Source organism: Meles meles, chromosome 7 (genome assembly GCF_922984935.1).
Source record: "Meles meles chromosome 7, mMelMel3.1 paternal haplotype, whole genome shotgun sequence".
NCBI lineage: Eukaryota > Metazoa > Chordata > Mammalia > Carnivora > Mustelidae > Meles > Meles meles.
Window position 1 is genome coordinate 86,492,162 of NC_060072.1, and position 20,410 is coordinate 86,512,571.

The window sequence follows — 20,410 nt, forward strand, 5'->3', positions numbered from 1 at the left end:
ACTGATGCAGGACTTGATCCCAGGACCCAGGGATGATGACCTGAGCAGAAGGCAGATGCTTAACTGATTAAGCCACCCAGGTACCCCTGCAGATGATATAATCTTATATAGAAAACTCCACACACATAAAAAGTCAGAATTAATGAATTCAGCAAAGTAGCAGGATACAAAGTCAACACATAAATTTCAGTTGTATTTCTGTACATGAACAATCTGTAAAGGAAGTTATGAAAACAATCCTATTTATAACAGTACCAAAAAAATTCTTATGAATTAACTTAACCAGGGAGATGAAAAACTTGTACAATTAAAACTGGAAAACATTGCTAAAAGAAATTAAGTAAGACCTAAATGGAAAACTCATTCCATGTTCTGGATTCAAAGACTTCATGTTGTTAAAATGTGAACATTATTACCGGAAGCAACCTACAAATTCAATGCAATCCCTATCAAAATCCCAATGTTTTTTGCAGAAAGAGAAAAGGCCACCCTAAAACTCCTATGGATCTCAAGGGACCCCAAATAGCTAAAACAATCTGAAAATGAAGAACAAAACTGGAGAATTCATACTTCCTGATTTCAAAACTAACTACAAAGCTACAGTAAGCACTGTATAGTAATACAGTGTGATAATGGCATAAAGAGACATACAGAGGAATGAAACAGAAGAGAAAGCACAGAAATAAAGCCTGCATATATTGTCAAATGATTTTTGCCAAAAGGCTAAGACCATTCAATGGGGAAAGGATTGTCTTTTTTAATATAACGTGCTGGAAAAACTGGATATCCACATACAAAAGAACGAAGTTGGGCCCTTACCTAACACCATATACAAAATTAGCTCAAAACTGAATAAGGGACTTAAAGCAATAAAACTCTTGGAAGAAAACAGGGCAGAAGCTTCACAACAGTGGATCTGGCAATTTCCTGGATATGACATCAATGGCACAGGTTAACTTTAAAAAAAAAAAAAAAAAGGAACAATCTGGACTTCAAATATTTTTAATTTTTCTAGTTAAAAAATTTAAAAACAGGGGCACCTGGGTGGCTCAGTGGAACATTAAGCCTCTTCCTTCGGCTCAGGTCATGATCTCAGGGTCCTGGGATCGAGCCCCATATCGGGCTCTCTGCTCAGCAGGGAGCCTGCTTCTCCCTCTCTGACTACTTGTGATCTCAGTCTCTATTAAATAAATGAAATCTTTTCTAAAAAAATTTAAAAACAACTTCAAAAAAATTAAAATTAAAAACAGAACCAAAAAAAAAAACCCCAAAACAAACCAAAAACCACATAACTACCATATAATCCAGCAATTCCAATTCTGGGTATACAGCCAAAAGAATAAAAAGCACGGTCTTGAAGACATACTTGTACACCCATGTTCACGGAAGCATTATTCACAGTAGTTAAAATATGTAAGCAACCCAAGTGTCCATCAACAGATGAATAGATAACCAAAATATGGTAGATACATACAATGGAATATTACTAAGCCTTTAAAGGACTCAAAATTCTACAGTATGCCACAACATGGATGAACTTTGAGAACATTATGCTAAGTGAAATAAACCACAGAAAAACAAATACTGTATTATTCCACTTATATGAAGTACTTAAGAGAAGCCAAATCACAGACAGAAAGTGTAATTGTGGTTGCCAGGGGCTGGGTGGGGAGGGGGAATACGGAGTTATTTAATGGGTGTAAAGTTTTAGTTTTACAAAATGAAATGAATTAAGGAGATGAATGGTAATGATGGTTGCACAACAATATAAATATACTTAACACCACTGAACTGTACATTTAAAAATGGTTAAGATGGTAACTTTCATGCTATATGTATTTTACCACAATTTAAAAAAAAAAAAAGAAAAGATGGAAATCCTGTCATTTGTCCATGAATGAACCTGGAAGGCCTTTTGCTGTGAAATAACCCAGACACAGAAAGACAAAATATGATCTCACTTAACTGAGCAATCTAAGATTTAAACTCATACAGACAGAGCAAAACAGTAGCCTAGGGGGAGGGGGAAAGTAAGGACCTATAGTCAAATGGTACAAACTCGGTTTACAAGGGTTAAGTCCTAGAAACCTACTGCACAACATATTGACTGTATACTCAAAAATCTACTAAAAGGGTAATCTTGAGTTTTCTACCATACCCCCAAAAGTTACAGCAATCTATACCAAAGCTACAAGCCACTTAAAAAATTAATTTGTGCATATCTAAAATTCATTCATGAACATCTATGCCTTGCGACTGCTTATGAGAGCAGTTGGTCCAAGATCACAGTGATGAACTATGTGTTCTCAAGCCTCCTTTGAATTGTAGGCTAACTCATTTTCTAGAATTCTCTAAACTCAGGAGAATGAAATTAAGTTTATCAATCTGGATTTCTGAGAATGTAGGGAATATTTTTTTTAAGATTTTATTTACTTATTTGAAAGAAAGAGAGAGCGAGCAAGAGAGAGCATAAGGAAGAGGAAGAAGCAGTCTCCCTGCTGAGCAGGGAGCCTGATCACAGGACCACAGAATCATGACCTAGAGCCAAAGGCAGACACTTAACTGAGCCACCCAGGCTCCCCTGCAGGGAATTTTTTTTTTAAATATTTTATTTATTTATTTATTTGACACAGAGAGAGATCACAAGAAGGCGGAGAGGCAGGCAGAGAGAGAGGGAGGAAGCAGGCTCCCTGCTGAGCAGAGACCCCCCCCCCCCCCATGCAGGGCTTGATCCCAGGACCCCGAGATCATGACCTGAGCCAAAGGCAAAGGCTTTTTAACCCACTGAGCCTCCCAGGCGCCTGGAAACATTTTTTTTTTTAATAAAAAAAAAAATTTTTTTTTTAATTTTTATTTATCTGAAAGAGAGAGAGAGAGGGAAAGTACACAAGCAGGGGGAGCTGCAGGCAGAGGGAGAGGGAGAAGCAGGCTCCCCACTGAGCAGGGAGCCCGATGCAGGGCTCGATCCCAGGACCCTGGGATCATGACCTCAGCCAAAGACAGAAGCTTAACCAACTAAGCCACCCAGGTGCCCCTACAGGGAACATTTTTAAATGAACTTTCTATCTAATGCCAAGGGAAAAAAGAATGATTCCATTTTATAAGACTTTGAAAAATATTTGAAATACAACTTTACCCTACAATCGATATAAAAATAAAATTCTAAAATCCATTTAAAAAGCAAATAATGTCAAAGCACAATGATACCAGCTATAACCTTGTAACTCTATCTTTCCTCTACCAGAACCGAACACTTTGACTCAGAGAAGCCACATTTTTTCCCTAAGAGTCTCCACACAGAAAATACTCAACAATGTTGCCAACTGACTATATCACAATAGTTGCATAACACAAAACAAATCCTGCTATCACCTATCACCACTGACTTCTGAGCAGTATCCAAGCTATGAAGTTGAAGTCATGATTATTATGTAACTAAGAAAAAGGAAATTGCAAACCTGGGGTACATATCCAATTCTGGTACATTCACTGTGCAGTCAAAAGAAAAAAATAGTTTTGTACCACAAGCTGACAGCAGTAATTCTTACCCTCCAATTCCGAATTCGTTTGAGCCTGTTAGGAGTTTTCTCCAGAATCTGTAGAAATTCATGTGTCAGTTCTACAAATGAAATAGAACATTTAAGAAAAACTCAGACAAGCAGAAGGAAAAAAACAAGAATAACCTCAACTAACTATTTTCATCTGAATGAAGTCACTTTGGGCCAGATATGTGACAGATCAAGAGCAAGTGCTTTCCAAGGTCCCTTACTCTAAAACTTACCATCTAAAAGTTCCAAGGTCACAGTGCCGTCAACATACTCCCACCAGTGCTTCCCATCAGTTGAGACTGGGATCTCCCAGTTGGACCACTTGCAAGCCAGATGAATGCAGACACAGGCCACCACAGGAGGTGTGTACTGCAGGCTAAATGTGGTCAAATGCAGGCTGACATCAGAGGGAAGGAAACAAGAGAGTGTCATGAGCTCTCAATTTTGAACCCAAAGTTAAAACTCTCCATTATTTAAAAAGAAAAAAAAAAATTAAAAAACACTGGAGAGTAAGAAGGGTAAGAAATATCCAGTGCTCTGATCCAGCACCCAACATGACTTTTCATTAACCCACCTGCTCAGGTAACATTTCTGAATTTTTTGGCTGTACATCATCAATCTCACATACTGACAAAAGACCAGGACCAAAACCAAAGAGACAGGGTACTCAGTTTTTTTTTTTTAAATAAGGATCTATTATCCTGAGAAGAAACTTAGAACTTAAGGAAAATTTTAAGATTTTTAGTTATGTGTAATCCCTAAATCAAATACTTAAAACCCCCTTAAAATTATCTCATCTGGGGCGCCTGGGTGGCTCAGTGGGTTAAGCCGCTGCCTTCGGCTCAGGTCATGATCTCGGGATCCTGGGATCGAGTCCCGCATCGGGCTCTCTGCTCAGCAGGGGCCTGCTTCCCTCTCTCTCTCTCTGCCTGCCTCTCTATCTACTTGTGATCTCTCTCTGTCAAATAAATAAAATTTAAAAAAAAAAAAAAAAAAAAAAAAGAGAAAAATTATCTCATCTCTTGCCAACCACAGGTCTGGTCAATTAAAAATAATAGAGGGGTAATTAGAGATGGACATTTAGGAGGGCACGTGATATGATGACCACTGGGTGTTATATGCAACTGATGAAACACTAAATTCTACTGCTGAAATTAATATAGCATATGTTAACTAAATTAAAATTAAAAAATAAAAATATAATAAACTAAAATAATGAATAGACTATCACTCTCTCAACTGTGAATATGTTTAACTGGTGATTTACTTCAAAAATTTCTCCTATCAGGCTATAAAAATGAAATGACAGTCAACAGAAGTATCTTTGATTTCCACAATCAATTGGAGACGAGAATTATTAAGTAATTTGGTAATACAAATTATGTATTAATTTTTGTCTTAAAAAGGAAAGAAGAAAGAAAAAACTTAAAAAAAAAAAGAAGAAAGAAAAAACTCTTTACACATATACATGCACATTTATCTGGCAATGGGGAAGGAAAAGGAAGTTTTTTAAACACCATAATTACTGGGAAACCTGAGTGGCTCAGTTGGTTAAGCATCTGACTTTGGCTCAGGTCATGATCTTAAGAGTCCTAGGATAGAACCAGGTGTCTGGCTCCCCACTCAGCAGGGAGGCTCTCTCTCTCCCTCACCCTCCACACCTCCTCCTGCTTGTGTGCACTCAGTCACACACACGTGCACATTCTCTCTAATAAATAAAATCTTTAAAATAAATAAATAAATACTGTAAGTATTGCAGAATCTTCCAAATTAGATTCTCAGTCACGATCAACCCCAAGTTTACCTAACTAACAAGAACTAATAAGACTAACTAACAAGAACTAACTAACAAGGACTATGCTCTTGGGATTTTTTTTATTTTTTTGTTTTAGATTTAAGTACTCTCCACACCCAACATGGGGCTCAAACTCGTGACCCTGAGATCAAGTCACATGCTCTCCCAACTGAGCAGCCAGGCGCCCCTGCTCTTGGATATTTTAAAGTAAAGGAAGACATGCAGAATCAGGTAGGATTTCAAACAATAAGTACTACATAATTGCATCACCTTAGCATATTAAAAAGCACCATGGAAATTTAAGGTAAAATATGGAAACTATACAGAAAAATAAATATTTACCAGAGAATTGTCTGTAATACACTGTAGCAAAGATCTATCCTGGGTCTTTGGGTTCTAGTTTACTAAGTGCTAGACCTGATATCTTTCCATATACTCATCATAAAGTGACAAGCCCTATCCCAAAAATAGAAGGGAAAAATATTAAAATATAAACCTGTTGGTTGCCATGAAGTAAGAAGTCTGTGCTAAGTCCTTGCTTGCTAAAAAAAAAAAGGGGGGGTGAGACAGGGAAAAATTATTAGTTCCATTTGGTCTCAATTACTTAGTGAGCATTTAATATTTCCAAGTAGAGAACATAATAACGAATAAGGCAGACATGGTCCCTGACCACCTGATGTTTAACATTCTACAAAAAAGGTCAAATCAGCAACTTTTAATTATAATAACTATACTGCTTCCAGGCCTAGGAACTCAAGCTTTACACTGCACACCAAGTATCTGGAGTACCTGTTTCAAATACAATTCCTGGACATCCTTCCTAGAGTGTGACTCAGTATGTTTAGAGAAGAAAACATGCATTTTTAACAGGTAACCTAGAAATTCTGATCAAGAGTTTATTGAACTAGAAGATGAACTAATTTGGAGGCAAGATCAGAATCCAGAAGACCTCTGTATATTTGGGAAAAGTGATCTGTGCTTAAAAAAATTTTTTTTTAAATTGAGTAGCCTGTGATTCAGACCCCAAATCATCAAATAACATAAATTACTTGATATACCATAATAAAGAGGGGGGGAAAAAAACACAAGCCCCCTTCCCCAAAAAACTGCTCTGGATAATAAAGTAAATTTTAATTTTCCTTAAAACTTAGTTTTTTCAGGGGTGCCTGGGTGGCTCAGTAGGTTAAAGCCTCTGCCTTCGGCTCGGGTCATGATCCCAGGGTCCTGGGATTGAGCCCCACATGGGCTCTCTGCTCCGCAGGGAGCCTGCTTCCTCCTGTCTCTGCCGCCTCTCTGCCTAGTTGTGATTTCTCTCTGTCAAATAAATAAAATATTTAAAAAAAAAAAAAAAACTTAGTTTTTTCAATATCAGATATATCTACCTTTGTTTTTCCTTGCTCAATGTAAACCCTCTACTGTGTTCTAAATACAAAGAACTTAGGAAAACTGGAAATTTACAAATGAAGCACACATTAGCAAAATATAAAATAAGGCCAGTTATCAGTTTCATCTACAAAAGTATAAGGCATTTCAATGCACAAGTGTCTATATGTTGATACTACTATTTAAACTAAGAGGAACAAGGTTTCATGCAATTACAGCTACTAAGGTTTAAATCAGAATAAAAAAGTCTTTCCAAGGCTTTGTCAATCACTGAGATAAGTCAAATAAATTCTAGATCCTCTGGGTGGCTTGTAAAAGGCTGTCTAGGGCCATCAATCCTAGAATCACATTAAGATCACCACTCCCAAAGTATCCTTAAACTGCTATTAGATACTTGTCATTTGACTTTATGAAATCTGTTCCAAGTTCTGACAAATATCCTCAAGATCTAATTCTCTTTAACTTTAAGAACCCAGGAGAAAAACCCCAAGTTAGAAACACTCATTTTGATTTAAGCCAGGTAACCCTTTCAATTTAACTTCTAGCCATAACAGCTGAGTTATGTATTTGTCCACCATAAATAAATCATAGCCATTACATGGTAAAACAATTTAAGACAGCCATTTCAAGCTGGGATTCCTTACCTCGAACCAGTTGAGTGCACTTTACCACATGTGTATGTGGGTGATCAATTGTTAGTTCAAAGCCTAAAAAAAAAGTACTTTGGTTAAAAAGCTAAAGATACTGGAGACATTTTATATTTCTTTTATCTGAGTCATCATTAAAAGCCTCCTTTATTTCCCTCTCCCGTAATTACTGTGCAGAGTCTAAGAGGGTCACACAACACATACAGCACACTTTTTTCTAAGACACATTATCTTCAAAGACGACCATATTTTGAACTAAATAATAAACCTAACGCAGTCTCAAGGTCCCTGAGGAACCAATAATCTCTAAACAGAAAATTATTCTCAATGGACAAATGATTCATGCAAATTAGATCCTACTGGCTTCCACATTAAAGTATTAATAAAAATATACTCCATCAGAAGATCATTGTCCCCTACAACATAATTACTTTGAAGATAATTTAAAGTACGAAGCAAGTTAATAGAAACTAACTTCAGAGATAAGCTTTGAGTGCTCACTTTGGCAGCACAGATGCTTTAAGAGAGAGAGAGAGAGATAAGCCTTAAAGAATTGTGTGTACAGACATGCAATAACATACAGGTGTACCAGTAACTTTTCAACACAACTCATGAACTCATCCCTTACCCAGAGAAGAGAAAAATAGCCCCCTAGCAAAAAAAAAACTAGGAAAAAATTCCTTATTTTCCAAATGTGCTAAACTTTTAAAGGTCGTATCTCTGATAAAAACAGTAACAGATAATCATCAAGGTTGCCCATCAACCACTAGAGCTGAAATTTCTCCACCCCTGCTCTGCTGCTCTAAACACTGATTAGAGGTGTGCCTAGTGCTCAGTCCATTGAGCATCCAGCTCTTGGTTTCAGCTCAAGTCATGATCTCATGGGTTGTGAGATCAAGCCCCACGTCGCCCCACATGGAGCCCCAGGGTAGGGAGTATGTGTGAAGATTCTCTCCCTCTGCCCCTCCCTCCACGCAGCTGCACAAACATGTGTGCTTGTTCTCTCTCTAAGATAAATAAATCTAGGGGCACCTGGATGGCTCAATCGATTAGATATCTATCTGCCTATGCTCAGGTCATGGATCCTGGAGTCCCACATCAGGCTCCCTGCTCAGCAGGGAGTCTGCTTCTCCTTCTGCTTCTCACCCCAGTCATGCTATCCCCCTCACTCTCTCTTCCTCAAATAAAATCTTTTAAATAAATAAAAAAATAAATCTAAAAAAAAAATCAAACTACATGACCTCTTTAGAAAAAAAAAAAACTTTTACCAATTTGAAAAATAAATACTGTCATTTAAATATAATGACAAACAGATCATAAAAATCCATAAGTTCATTAGTTTTTGCCATTATTTATCATAAAGTTAAAAACTGACAAACCTTCCAAAGCAAATTATGAACACAGAATTTTTAAAAACCCTGTTAACTGCTATTCCGAAGGATAGCAGGGTTAAACCACATTCCACAACCTCTATAATTTGCAAAAACCTTTAGTAGAGATATTCTTTCTGTTTCCTATTCTGTAAATTTTTAAATTTTGCATTACTTATATTTACTATTTTAAAGAAAAGTAAATTTACCTAAAGTCTGCAAAATTATGCTTTCTAGTATCACCAGATCTTGAACTTGTTGCAGGTAAGCCTGTAGGTGAGAAGACAAATAAATTATTTCCCAAAAAGGCACAATATATAAAGTGTAAACAATTCTAACAACTCCTTCCAGGAAAACCAACACAACAAAAGGCAGGCATGAAGTGAGGAGGTAGCCTAGGTACTGAAATACAATCCTTATCTCTATATTTAGCACACCTTTTCCTCTTTGAAGAAAAAAAGTGGTATACTGAGAAATAACACTTCATTCATAATTAGCTACAGAAAAGGCACCAGAAAGTTGGTTCATTTCAAGACTAACATTTTAGGTTTTAAAGTCATGTGGTGCAGACACAAGATAATTAAAGATACATACATCTTTTTTCAACATCATCAAAATACACTGTAGACCCTTCCTACGGTACTGTAGGCAATCTCAAACATCTGACTCCTGACAAAACCTCCCAGCTAATGCTAGATTTCTAAGAATCAGAAGAGTTCAAAGAAAAAGGGAATAAACAACAACAAAAAAAATTTATCTCAGATTTGTACCAGTCAATACTGCAGCCATTGTCAACATATGGCTACTGAGCACCTAAATGTAGCTCGTCTAAATTGAGATGTCCAGTAGAATTTATGCTAAACTGGGGTGCCTGTGTTGTTCAGTCGGTTAAGTGTCTGCCTTTGGCTCAGGTCGTGATTCCAGCGTCCAGGGATCAAGCCCCGCATCTGACTCCCCACTCAGTGTGAAGTCTGCTTTTCCCTCTCCCTCTGTTTCTCCTCCACCCATGTGCTCTCCAATAAGTAAATAAAAAAAAAAAAAAAAAAAAAATATATATATATATATATATATATATATATATATATACACCAAGTTTTGAAGACTTAATTAAAAAATATTGTAGGGAAGCCTGGGTGGCTCAGTTGGTTAAGCAGCTGCCTTTGGCTCAGGTCATGATCCCAGAGTCCTGGGATCAAGTCCCACATCAGGCTCCTTGCTCAGCAGGGAGCCTGCTTCTCCCTCTGCCTCTGCCTTCCTGTGCTCGCTTTCTCGCTCTCCCTCTGACAAATAAATAAATAAAATCTTTTTAAAAAATAAAAATAAAAATAAAAAATAAAAAATAGAAAATATTGTAAATGACCTCATTAACGTTTTAATACTGATTTTATGCTGAAATGGGATTAAATAAAATATATTAATATAAAATATCATAATCTCATCTTTCATTTTGTTTTTTTTAAAGATTTTATTTATTTGAGAAAGACAGAGCACGGGAGAGTGAGCATGAACAGGGGTGGAAGGGCAAAGAGAGGGAGAAGCAGGCTCCCCACTGAGTGGGGAGTCTGATGCAGAGCTTGATCCCAGGATTCTGGAATCACGACCTGAGCCGAAGGCAGACCCTTAACAGACTAAGCCACCCAGGTGCCCCAATTTCACCTTCTTCTTTTTTTTTTTTTTTTAAGATTTTTATTTATTTGACACACAGAGAGAGATCACGAGTAGGCAGAGAGGCAGGCAGAGAGAGAGGGGGGAAGCAGGCTCCCCACTGAGTGGAGAGCCCGATATGGGGCTCAATCCCAGGACCCTGAGACCATGACCCGAGCCGAAGGCAGAGGCTTTAACCCACTGAGCCACCCAGGCGCCCCAATTTCACCTTCTTTTATATGAAGATTTTATTTCTAATGAAGATTTTAAATGAAGTTCAATGAAAAGTTAAAAATTTTTAATTATACATGACTCTACATGACTCCCTCTATATGTCTATTGGACAGCACTGGTCTAGAACTCTAGGACAGAGAATGACACTTGGGGCAGGAGTTAGATCTATAGTGTAGTGAACTTTCCACCTAGCTTTATGATCTTGAATCAAGTCCAATAAGGACTTAAATTATGCTAGTACTGCTTTCCATATAGTGAAGAAAATATCCTCCTCTAAGATACCCCATTTCACAAGGAATAGAAACTCAGGTGAGAAATTACATAAATATACCTTAGAGGGAAAAAAGTAAATTATTTTTTGTTTTATTCTGTTAAAACAAAATTTTATTTCATTTGGTCAGTCCTAAGGACCAGGGCATTTACTACTCTAAAACCAAAATAAAAATTCAGGGCAGCAACTCTCAACAAGAGCTACTGCTGTACCCAAGAGAAAACGAAGGGCAATCAAAACCCTGCGATGGTAAAATCTTTAAAAAAAAAAAAAGGGCGGCGTGGCTCCTGGGTGGCTCAGTGGATTAAGCTGCTGCCTTCAGCTTGGGTCATTATCTCAGGGTCCTCGGATCGAGCCCCACATCGGGCTCTCTGCTCAGCGGGGAGCCTGCTTCCCTCTCTCTCTCTGCCTGACTCTCTGCCTGCTTGTGATCTCTCTCTCTGTCAAATAAATAAATAAAATCTTTAAAAAAAACCCCTGATATGGGAAACAATTCACATAATTAGGGGCTATTATCAAAATAAAGGGGCAACTGGGTGGCTCAGCTGGTTAAGTGTCTGACTTGTGATATCAGGTCAGCTTATGATCTCAGGGTTGTGGGAATCCATGCTCTGCACGAAGTCCGCTTGAGATTCTCTCCTGCCCCTTCCTGCATTCTCTTCTCAAATAAATAAATCTATAAAAAACAAGCAAACAAATAAAACCACCCCCCCAAGAACCACTTTCTCCAATATAATGAGAACATGTAAATTTATCTATTTGATAAAAGATGACTCATGCATCCATCGTAAGAGACTTAAATAATCTAGTAACAGAAATCCACAGTTTCAACACAAATGTCAGACCTCAAAATTTCTCACAACTCATCACTCCCCAACAACAGACTTAAAAGCCAGGACAGAATTTCCCTTCTTTAAGAAAGTCAAGGAAGGATGGAAGGAAAAAAAGCTATGTGTACATGCACAGGACAGAGGTTGACAGAACATATACTGAAATTATAATCAGCAGTATCCTCCCAGGAGGAGGGGAGATGAGCTTTAACTTTTACTACAAATGATTGTTGAATGTTTGGGCTGTCTTTAACAAGCATATGTAACTTCTGTAATTTCTTTAAAAGTAAAAATAAAAAAATAAAAATAAATTAAAAAGACAGGACTCATTTTTCTGAAGAGTCTGTAACAAAAATTTATTGGTAAGAATATTATTCATGGGATGCTTGGGTGGCTCAGTCGGTTAAGGGTCTGACTTTGGCTCATGTCATGATCTCAGGATCCTGGTATAAAGCCCCCACATCTGGCTTCCCACCGAGTAGGGGCTCTGCTTGTCCCTCTGCCCCACCCAGCTCATGGGCTCTTTCAAATAATTAAAATCTTTAAAAAAAAAAGGGGGGGGGGTGCCTGGGTGGCTCAGTGGGTTAAAGCCTCTGCCTTCCGCTCAGGTCATGATCCCAGGGTCCTCGGATCGAGCCCCACATTGGGCTCTCTCCTCAGCGGGGAGCCTGCTTCCTCCTCTCTCTCTCTGCCTGCCTCTCTGTCTACTTGTGACCTCTGTGTGTCAAAGAAATTTTAAAAATCTTTAAAAAAAAAAAAAAGAGAGCGAGACAGAAAAGGGAGAATAAAATGGGAAAATATTTACATTATAATAAGTGGAAAAGACATATGTGTGTAGCTATTCATAGAAAAGCACTGAGAAATAATAATGATCACTTACATATCCATGGTCCAAATTATACCTAGGTGATACATTTTCTTCTTTGTTTTTCTGTATTTTCCAATTTAACTATATGAATACAATTAACTTCTGCCATAGTTTCTGATGTTTTTTGTAAAGGAAAAATAAAAACTAAAAATTCAACAGCCCCCACTCAGACTTAAGTAAATCAAAGTTACAAAACTAAGCTAACATCAAAATAAATAAAGAAAAACAGATATGTGTAATGAATCCCCTACCTCACTCCTAGTATCAGGAAGTGATTCCTGTGGATGGAGACAAGCATGTGCTACCTTGATGACGTGTTCCAATTTTTTTGGTTGCTCCTCTACTTTAGCTGCTAGAAATAAGGCCGCTGGAGCCACAGACTGGATGGAAAGAAAATAAATTACATTCATTATTTATTCCTAGATCAAGGTAGATCTAAAAAAGACCTAAGTCTCAAACTAAATTCCCTGCTTGCCCCAACGTCACCACTTCTCAGTAATGCCCTTTCTCCTTAAAATGCCATCCCCTCTCGTATCTGTTAATCTACATCCACCCACTCCCAAAAATCAACCCTTCAACATACTCTCGTTGGAAGCAATCTATGTGAGAAACGACTAGATTTAAATAGTTGGTTTTCTATTTAAAATGAAGTTTTTTAAGCTTATATCATAACCCTCTATATACTTTTTTTCAAGGGGCAAATTGAAAATAGATTAGTGATCGCCAGGGGCTACAATAGGAAAATGGGAGTGACCACGAATGCATAAGAAGTTTCTTTCTGGGGCAATGTAAATTTTGTGGAATTAGACCATGGTGATGGCTGCATAACTTGGTGAATATATTAACAACCAGTGAATTGGGGCACCTGGATGGCTCAGTTGGTTAAGTGTCCAACTCCTGGTTTTGGCTCAGGTCATGATCTCAGGGTCATGGGATCGAGCCCTATGTCCACCTCCATTCTCAGCAAGAAGTTGACTTGATTTTCTTCCCCCCACCCCGCCTTTCCCTCCCCCTCTGCTTCTCCCCCTGCTCATGTGCAGTCTCTCTAAAAGAAATAAAATCTTTTAAAACAACAACAAAAACTCAGCGTACTGTAGACTTTAAATGGATATATTTTATTGTATGTGAATTATCTCAAGTATACTTATATATGGAGGGAGCACAAATCTTATAAAAGGGAATTTTAAAATAGTGTTATATTGAAGATGTTATACAAAGGCACACAGGGAAAAAAAAAATCTCAAGCCAATACACAAGTAAACAACAAATTCAGTCACAAAACAATGTTAACAGATTAGAGCAGTATTACATAAATGTAGCCTGATAGGGATCTGAGAAATCTCAGAAGAAGTTCTACTGAATCTTAAGAATATTTCAATGAATCAAAGATGGCAATGGCAAGAACCAGGAGTCAAAGAAATATGATAAATAATTTTCTATAATTTAAATATCTATTTCACTTTACAGAGTAGAACTGACAGGCATTCTAGTACTTCTTTATATCCTTGCTGCTATCTGCTATTTTGCTGGAAGAGATTTTTATCCACAAATCCAATTCACAGCAATAATTCTCTTCCTTCATGTTTGTTGCAGTTTTAAGCAGCAAACTCCATATATACTGCTAGACCTCAGGATAAACAAAGCAGAACCAGAGGAAGATAGGCACAAACAAGATGTGAGTAATCAGAGCATACTAAATTGAGGGGCGCCTGGGTGGCTCAGTCATCTATCTGCTTTTGACTCAGATCATGATCCCAGGGTCCTGGGATCGAGCCCCACATCGGGCTCCCTGCTCAGCAGGGAGCCTGCTTCTCCCTCTCCCACTCCCCCTGCCTGTGTTCCCTTTCTCGCTGTGTCTCTCTCTGTTAAATAAATAAATAAAATCTTAAAAAACACGCACTCTCAAATAAATAAAATATTTAATAAAGGAAGGAAGGTCAGACAGACAGACGTAACCAGTCCTAGGGAGGACTAAAATGAGGAAAGAATGGGGCGCCTGGGGGCGCCTGGGTGGCTCAGTGGTTTAGGTCATGAGCCTTGTGACCTCTCTCTCTGTCAAATAAATAAAATATTAAAAAAAAAAAAAAAAAGAATGGGGTGCCTGGGTGGCTCAGTGGGTTAAGCCACTGCCTTCAGCTCAGGTCATGATCTCAGAGTCCTGGGATCGAGCCCCATGTCGGGCTCTCTGCTCAGCGGGGAGCCTGCTTCCCTTCCTCTCTCTGCCTGCCTCTCTGCCTGCTTGTGATCTCTGTCAAATAAATAAAATCTTTAAAAAAAAAAAAAAAAGGAGGAAAGAATGAAACTCATTAAAAGTTAATTTTAAAAAAGAAAAAAAATTAGTAATCCAGGCATTAAGAAATAAAGTTTAGAGTAGGCATTAGCAGTAGAAAAACGGGGAGGGGGGGGACTGCAGGCATGATTTTAGAAAATTAACAGGGCTTCACTAAATCTTTGTATATGTATTTGTGTGCAAAATTCTGAAATGTCAACAGGATTCTCTCTGAGCAGTTAGCTACAGGAATATCATCATTTCCTCTTTTATTCTCTGTTTAAAAAAAAAAAAAAAGATTTTTATTTATTTATTTGCCAGAGAGAGAGCGAGCACAAGCGGGAGGAGCAGCAGGAAGAGGGAGAGTGAGAAGCAGGCAGGGAGCCTAGCTCAGGACTCTGTCCCAGGACCCTGGGATCATGAACTGAGCCAAAGGCACACGCTTAACCACCTGAGGCCACCCAGGCGCCCCTCTCTCTCTTTCAATTTTATGATGACTATATACAGAAAAAACAGCTAACACTAAAAATTAACAAGACTTTTTAACTGATTGGAAAAAGCAGAAAGGAAAAGAACTACTTAAAGACAACACTAAGATTTTTAGCCTACAACTTTGTCTTCAAGGAACTAACAATATATTCAAAAGGCACAAACTGGGGCGCCTGGGTGGCTCAGTGGGTTAAAGCCTCTGCCTTCGGCTCAGGTCATGATCCCAGGGTCCTGGGATCGAGCCCCACATCGGGCTCTCTGCTTAGCAGGGAGCCAGCTTCCCCCCTTCTCTCTCTGCTTGTCTCTCTGCCTACTTGTGATCTCTCTGTCAAATAAATAAAATAAAATCTTTAAAAAAAAAAAAAAGGCACAAACTAAAATATGGTGTACAAACAATGGCTAAGAAGGCAAGGTAACAACTCATTAAATGGAAGACTGCAAGAGGTAAATTTCAGTCTAATTTTTGCAGAACCATGTAAATACTCATTGCTCCTCATGGAATCACTTACCAAGCCAGTTTACTAAAGCATGTTCCTATCAAAGGAAATTTCTAAGAGGAATTCTTATACCAGGTTAGAATCTAAGATTTTCTCCATTTTAAAAGAATAAAAATGCCACCTAGTATTTATTCATCATGTACAGGTTGGGGTATCTAGGTGACTCAGTGGGTTAAAGCCTCTGCCTTCAGCTCAGGTCATGGTCCTGGGGCCCTGGGATCGAGCCCCGCATCCGGCTCTCTGCTTGGCAGGGAGCTTGCTTCCCCCTCTCTTTCTCTGCCTGCCTCTCTGCTTACTTGTCATCTATGTCAAGCAAATAAATAAAATCTTTTTTATATATGTATATATATACACACACACGTGTATATATATAAGAATCACGGGGGTGTCTGGGTGGCTCAGTTGGTTAAGTGTCCAACTGTTGATTTCAGCTCAGGTCATGATCTCAGGACCCTGGGATCAAGCCCCAAAGTTGGGACTCCTGGGCTTTGCACTCAATGAAGAGTCTACTTGAGATTCTCCCTCTCCTTCTGCCCCTCCCCCACTAGCGACCTCTCTAATAAACAAATAAATCTTGTTAAGTACTCTAGGAGACAGGCACTATTACTGACTCCAAAGAGATGAGAAAACTGAGGCCTATGGTAACTTACCCAAAGCTATATCTAGTAAGCAGTTCACAAAATCCAAACCTAGACAGACATGTCTGACTCCAGAGCCCATTCTCTTAACCACTAAGCTTTACCCCTTAAGGATAAGCTAACCAGAATAAAATACACCCAATTAAATCTGTTAGGTATTAAAATACAGCACCCAATTTCATAATATATGAAATATTACATAAACACACCAAGTTGCTCACCATTAATATTACACTCCCTCATTTGAAAACATTTAAGACAGTACATTTAGAAATTAAATTCATGAGGTTAAATTTCTTCTCAAAAAGAGTAATACAATGCCAAAAATTAAATGAAAATTAATCATTTAATCATGTCCACTACAGAAATAAAATTTATTTCCACTGAAAGACAAGTTCTCTATCCTCCAGAGTGCTGGAAATACGTTTTATCTTCATCTGAGTGGTGGCTACATATACATACAATAATAATAATATTAATGCAAAAAGTAATGAAGTTGCACATTTCAGATTTTTGTGCTTTACCGTTATAACTCAACAAAAAATTTTTTAAAAGTTTTTAAAGGCAAGAGTTCTAGGCTTCAAAACACTATGAACAAAGAAACAGAACAAAATGAGGAAAGTATTCACAACATATGACATACAGCTCTAATATATGGGAGCTCGTATAAATAAGAAAATCAGAATAAAAGAGGAGCAAAGAGAATCAAGTCAATTTTTAAGTCAATTTTTCAATTTCATAAGAATAATGACCTAAATAGGTTTAAGAAGCTTGACTTCACTAATTGAAAAAAAATGTAAATTAAGAAAATAATTTAGGATGCCCTCTATCTTGTTCACCGCTGTATCCCAAGCACACAACTAGTTAAAACTTACTATTTCCTGATGTAATAAATATGTTATTTGTGAGGATGCAGAGACAAGGACCATCTCTCACACTGCTGGAAACAATGTATACTGATATAATCTTTCAATAAGGCAAACTGACACAACAAAACAATGTATACTGATAAAATCTTTCAGTAAGGCAAATTGACAGGACAAAAATTTTTTAAATGCAGCCCTGTGGACACAGTAATTTTACCTCTAGGAATTTATATTAAAACAATCATGTAAGTCACATAATATATGTATCAATGTTATATAACATTATCTATAATTACTAAACTACAAACAACCCAAATATCCACCAGTATGGAGGTGAAATAAATGGTAACAATACAAAGAAATACTATGTGGCCATTTAAAATACAGCTAACACACATTAAAAAAATAAAATAAAGCTAACACTTGAACAACACTGGTTTGAACTGTGTCGGTCCACTCACATGCAGATTTTTCTCTATAAATACAATACAGTAGTATAACTGTATTTTGTCTTCCTCATGATTTTCTTAATATTTTCTTTTCTCCAGCCGATTTTTTTGTAAGGATACGGTATATGATACATATAACATACAAAATACGTGTTAATTGTGTTATTGGTAAGGCTTCTGCTAGTTAACTTTCTGGGGAATCAAGAATTACATGTGGATTTTCAACTGTGTAGAGGTAGGTACCCCAACCCCTACCTCGTTCAAAGGTCAACTATAATGAAAAACCACTATGAAAAGATATCCGATACATACTGTTAACTAATAAAGGCAATTCACATAATAGTAGTATAGTCAGAAATTATTTTTTAATAGAATTACATAAATACTAGGTATTTACACACAAAAATGCCCAAGACACTATATGACAAAACATTTATCAATGGTTAACCCTGGAGGGTGGGATTACAGAGGATCTTTCACTTTCTACATTATACATTTCCATATTAATTTTTACGGTAAGCATTTATTACCTTTATAATGAAAAAAAAATAACATGAAAAACGCACAGGAGCTTGAAAGGACAAATATCAATGCTACACCAATGTATTAAGTCCTCCCAAATTTGAACTTGGATTTATCACGTCTTAAAACTAAGATATTAAAGGGTGGTATTTTTGATCTGTTAATTCCAGAATGTGCCTAAAATCAATTCTCTAAAGAGGATCAACAATCCCAAATTTTAAAAGTCACTGTATTTTGGAAAAGGTCATGTCATCCACTGGAATCTCTATTTATTAATTACCAGTTCATTCATTCATTCATTCATTCATTCAAGTTTACTGAAGGTGCTTCGGAGGATACACAGAAAAGTGAGTCTCTGTCCTTGCTAAGCTTAATACACAGGAAACAAGGAAAAATATAACTGAAAAGATATAAGCAGAAGTATATAATATACGTGTGCATAAAGCGGACAAACTGATTTGAGATGTATTTCATCCTGGATTTCAAAGCGTTACGATTATAAAAGGGAAAACAAGAGAAACATTCAGAATTGGCAAAACAGCTATGGACTTCCTCCTCAAATTTCATTCTTTATCCACTACCTTCTATTATAGAGCTATCAGACAGATATCCTCATTAAATGCTTTTCTCTGTCGTAATAAACTTGCTTCTTGCAATCAGAGGTAGGGCATGGCTGGAGGTAAGAGGTCTACTGGTAGGAGAAAGCCAAGCTGACTGGATAAAAATTGGGAATACTTAATCCACAGATCCAAAGGGTTTCCAGTACAGTTACTCCCAATACTGAGTATGCCAACTTATATTACAAGAGCACTATCTAGCTTCACAGATTCTCTTTCCATGGCATTAAAAAAAAAAGAGCTCCGGGGCGCCTGGGTGGCTCAGTGAGTTAAGCCGCTGCCTTCAGCTCAGGTCATGATCTCAGGGTCCTGGGATCGTGCCCCGCATCGGACTCTTTGCTCAGCCGGGAGCCTGCTTCCCTCCTCTCTCTGCCTGCCTCTCTGCCTAATTGTGATCTTTCTCTGTCAAATAAATAAATAAATAAATTTTTTTAAAAAAAGAGCTCAAAGCCTATCATCCTAAGGGTAAGTCTTAAAACACTATTCTTCAAAACATAACCTTTCTTTTAAAAAAAAAAAAAAGGGAAGAAATATTTGACTCACAGACGCATCTGAAGTATTCATCAAGTTTAGCCCTATTACCTTGTGATTTAAACATATATAGTCTTACCTGCAACCGGTATATCACTATGTACTCGCTTCAAAGTCATTTATAATAATATTAAATAGGACCATTTCAGGTATCAAAACTGAAAATAGCACTATTTACAAATTCTGTCCAGGAAAAAAAAAAAAATCCCTTTATTACTATTATTTTCTTCTTCCTGTCTTTAAAGTCGCCCCCATTATCACATAATGTGTTTTCCCTCTGCACCCATTCACTGATTGCAATTCTATCAAAGATTTTTAGAAAATCTAAATCACTTACATTCACTTGTTTTCCTGTGGCTACATTACTATTTACCACTTCAAAAATTACACTTAAATTAAGCATCATCTCCCCTTTAATGCTCCTCTCCCAACCCAAAAATGGTAGTGGTCAATAATCTATTTCTTTATTAGAGAATCCATCTATCCTAAGGAAGCACTAAACCTACCAAATAACTAACCAAACAGTTTACTGAAAAACTGGAAGACTGGATTCAGTGTGACACACAATGAAAGTGATCAATCCTATTCTCTAAATTTCAAATCCCAGTTCAGCAACACAGATCAACCTCCTCACCCCCCACACACAGGAAGCTGCTGGAATCGATCACAAAATGATTACGCTATACAAAATACTAATAATACTTACATTTCGATGGAACTGTGTAAAAGACTGAATCATGTAGAATCGATGCATGTATACTATAGCAGTGTTGATAGTCAATTGAGAGCTAAAATGTTAAAGTTAAGGCCCCAAAACAGGCAGGCAGAACAACCTACAAAAATACAACCTATATATCCTCCCAAAAGGACCTTGCAGTTAAGCATAGGACACGGTTCTAAATGAAAATCATACTTAATTTTCCAAATTAAAGAGCAAATCTG

General features: G+C 37.4%; 1 protein-coding gene across 1 annotated transcript in view; it reads right to left on the reverse strand.

The window, feature by feature from the left end:
- CCNT1 (cyclin T1) overlaps positions 1–20,410 on the reverse strand; it is a 33,839-nt gene that overhangs the window by 11,599 nt on the left and 1,830 nt on the right. The window contains exons 2-8 of the mRNA XM_046013836.1: positions 20,175–20,256; positions 12,842–12,970; positions 8,953–9,013; positions 7,371–7,433; positions 5,840–5,885; positions 3,782–3,945; positions 3,549–3,619 (exon numbers count right to left, since the gene is read on the reverse strand). Coding sequence (XP_045869792.1) covers positions 3,549–3,619; positions 3,782–3,945; positions 5,840–5,885; positions 7,371–7,433; positions 8,953–9,013; positions 12,842–12,970; positions 20,175–20,256 — 616 coding nt within the window. The remainder of the gene's footprint in view (positions 1–3,548; positions 3,620–3,781; positions 3,946–5,839; positions 5,886–7,370; positions 7,434–8,952; positions 9,014–12,841; positions 12,971–20,174; positions 20,257–20,410) is intronic.